Raw genomic sequence first — 2923 nt, 5'->3', positions numbered from 1 at the left:
TCTACATTTATCATTGTGTAAATGTGATAGTTGATATAGAATTGGACCTCTATAATTTAAGTTTACCAATGGAACTGGGGAAATCGCTCAGCAGTTAAGAGCATGGACTGTTCTTGCATGGTACCTGAGTTTGTTTTCCAACACCCATTTGGCTAGCTCAGCAACTCTACACCTGCCTACAAGAGAACAAAGAAACACACTTCTGCTCAAAAGCTATAGATTGTGAGGCTGGACAGGCCGCTCAGTGGTTAGAAGCACTTGCTGATCTTGCAGGGAACTGAGGCTCAACTTCTAGCGCCCACATTATGACTCACAACCACCTGTAACTGTGGGTCCCGGGAGATCGAAAGCCTGCTTCTGACCTCAGCAAGGACATACATACATGTACATAGACCCTTGCCCGCATGTGCGCATATTCACTCACACACGCACGCTAATAAATAAAAATAAAGTGTTTTAAAGTTATGAGTAAGTGTTCACAGATTAATTGGTTCACAGTATCCCAATAGCAGAAACAATCGAATGGACAAGCCAATATAATCTGTCCATGCAATGTAATGATTAGACCGTGGAAACAAACGAATCACTGATACATGCTGCAGTATTCATGAACTCAATGCATTATGAATTGTGACAAGAGTCTGACATAAAAAATGACGTTACTTAATTCTGTGTCTACAAAAAAATGTCAAAAACAGAGAAATATATGCAGATAGAAAATAGATTAGGTGATTTTGTGGGTTTTTTTCTTTTTGGTTTTTCTTTTTCTTTTTTGAAGGAGTAGAGATATCACAGAAAATGACTTCCAATTTGTACAGGTATTTTTCCAGGAGTGGTGAAATTACACAGCTGTGGGGAGCCAAGACCATAGCTGGCAAGCATCTTGGACCTTGGCATATACATTGAGTAGACCTGGGGCAGGCTGCCTTGTGACCTCTTCCCCTCCTTGCCTCAGGGCACATTCCAGAAGGCTGCCTTGCGACCTCTTCCCCTCCCTCAAGGTACTCTCCAGCTGTTCTCAGTATTCCCGGAATTACAGAGGCCTCCAGAGGACGAGCGAAACAAAGTCTATAGACAACACCTTGTGGTTCCAGATACCTAACAATTCCACCCAGCCCCAGAACCACAGGGACCCTCGCCCTGCCAAACTTCCTGACTTACTGATATCTTGCGAAAACCGCCCACCCGGATCGCCCCACTCAGCCTCCTGCTTCAGTGGTATATAATTGCCTGAGAAAAATAAAATTTGGTCAGCTTGCCCAGACTCCTTGACTTGCTGTCCGTTCTTTGCGTCTCTTGTCCCCCATTCTCTCCTCAGGGGTCCGAGGGTCCCAGTTGATTGTCCGGCGGGTCTGGACACACAGCAATGACGGTTGTACAATTTTGTGGAAATATGCAAACCCTAAATGTATGTATTTAAAAGGTAATGGTGTGTGGATTATATCTTAACACAAAAGTAGGGTGTAAGTAAATTGATGTCTCACCTCTTGGACTTAAGCATTTGAAGACCAGCGTATGGTTCTACGGAAAGCCGATTGTACCTCTTTGTTCCTCAGACAGTAAATTATGGGGTTGCACATGGGGGTGACCACCGTGTAGATGACTGACAGCACCTTATTGAGGTCCATGGCCTCTATGCGGCTAGGGCGGGCATAGATGAAGATGGTGGCTGAGTAGAAGATGCCCACCACTACCAAGTGGGAGGCGCAGGTAGAGAAAGCTTTGCGGCGGGCAGCAGCTGATGGCATGGCCAGAACTGTCCTGCTGATGGCCACATAGGAGGCTATGGCCACAAAGAGTGAGCCCCAGAGGATGACAATGGCTGAGATGAAGTCTACCAGCTCCGTGAGGGCCACGTGGGTACAGGACAAGTTAAGAAGAGGAGAGACATCACAGAAGAAATGGTTGAGTACGTTGGGGCCACAGTAGGACAGGCTTGCGATGCATGCTGTTTTGATCACTGAGACCAACAGCCCACCGAGCCATGAAGACAAGGCTAAGGCCAGGCAGACCTGAGGCCTCATGAGCAGCGGGTAGTGCAGTGGGCGGCAGATGGCCACATAGCGGTCATAAGCCATGGAGGCGAGGAGGGTGCACTCTGTGCAAATGAGAGAGATGAAGAAGAAGAGCTGTGTCATGCAGCTTGTGAATGGAACGTGGCAGGGTCCCGTCCACAGCCCCACGAGTAGGGTGGGCATGGTGACCGACACGTAGCACATCTCCAGGCAGCTGAGGTTGCCCAGGAAGAAGTACATGGGTTTGTGGAGCTCGCTGTGGCTGCGGATGAGGTAGATGATGAGTGTGTTCTCCAGGAGCGTCAGCAGGTAGAGAGCCAGGAAGATGACAAACAAGGCATCCCTTATCCCCAGCCTTGTGGACAAGCCCAGTAGGACAAATTCCTGGACTCTGGTCATGTTGTCCGACTCAAATGACTTCTCCATCTAAAAACAAAAATACATCTACAAAATGTTTTTTTCTACGTCTCTCTCCTACCATATCACACCCTAGACCCAAAGCCACTGTCACACTGTCATAAATCACTTCTTTTAGAACAGTCTTACTATATTTATGCATTCTACTGATGGTCTGGGGTACAATTGTGGGGGACCTAAGGCAGTTATCTTTCCACCATGCAGGTTCTAGGGATCAAATTCAGTGTTGGCCACGAGCATCTTTACCCACTGAGCCACTTCCCTAGTCCTGATATGACTTCAGATTGTATCATTCCACTTCTAAATTTGACCTGTAAGTCTTTGTGTATCATCTAGTACTGTCTGGCCAAAACATATCCATCATAAGGTCACTCCTCTCTCTTTAAAATGCCCATACATTCTTACTGTCATTTTAAGTAGTGCATACACATCCACAGTGCACACACATCCCATTTTTTAAGACAATGTCTCAGGTAGCCCAGGCTGGCTTT

The 2923-nt window shown here is 46.7% G+C and overlaps 1 protein-coding gene across 1 annotated transcript; it reads right to left on the bottom strand.

Annotated features, from left to right (window-relative positions):
- Positions 1–1493: 1493 nt before the first annotated feature.
- LOC127203045 (olfactory receptor 5-like) lies at positions 1494–2441 on the bottom strand. Its single transcript, XM_051161859.1, has one exon. It carries the CDS (start codon positions 2439–2441, stop codon positions 1494–1496), a length of 948 nt encoding a protein of 315 aa, XP_051017816.1.
- Positions 2442–2923: the final 482 nt, after the last annotated feature.

Source organism: Acomys russatus, chromosome 19 (assembly GCF_903995435.1).
Source record: "Acomys russatus chromosome 19, mAcoRus1.1, whole genome shotgun sequence".
Classification (NCBI taxonomy): domain Eukaryota; kingdom Metazoa; phylum Chordata; class Mammalia; order Rodentia; family Muridae; genus Acomys; species Acomys russatus.
Note: the sequence above shows the minus strand (reverse complement) of the source record. Positions and strands in the feature narration are given on the sequence as shown.

Excerpts from the sequence above, each read along its gene's own strand:
- LOC127203045 (XM_051161859.1), bottom strand. The coding sequence starts at position 2,441 with ATGGAGAAGTCATTTGAGTCGGACAACATGACCAGAGTCCAGGAATTT.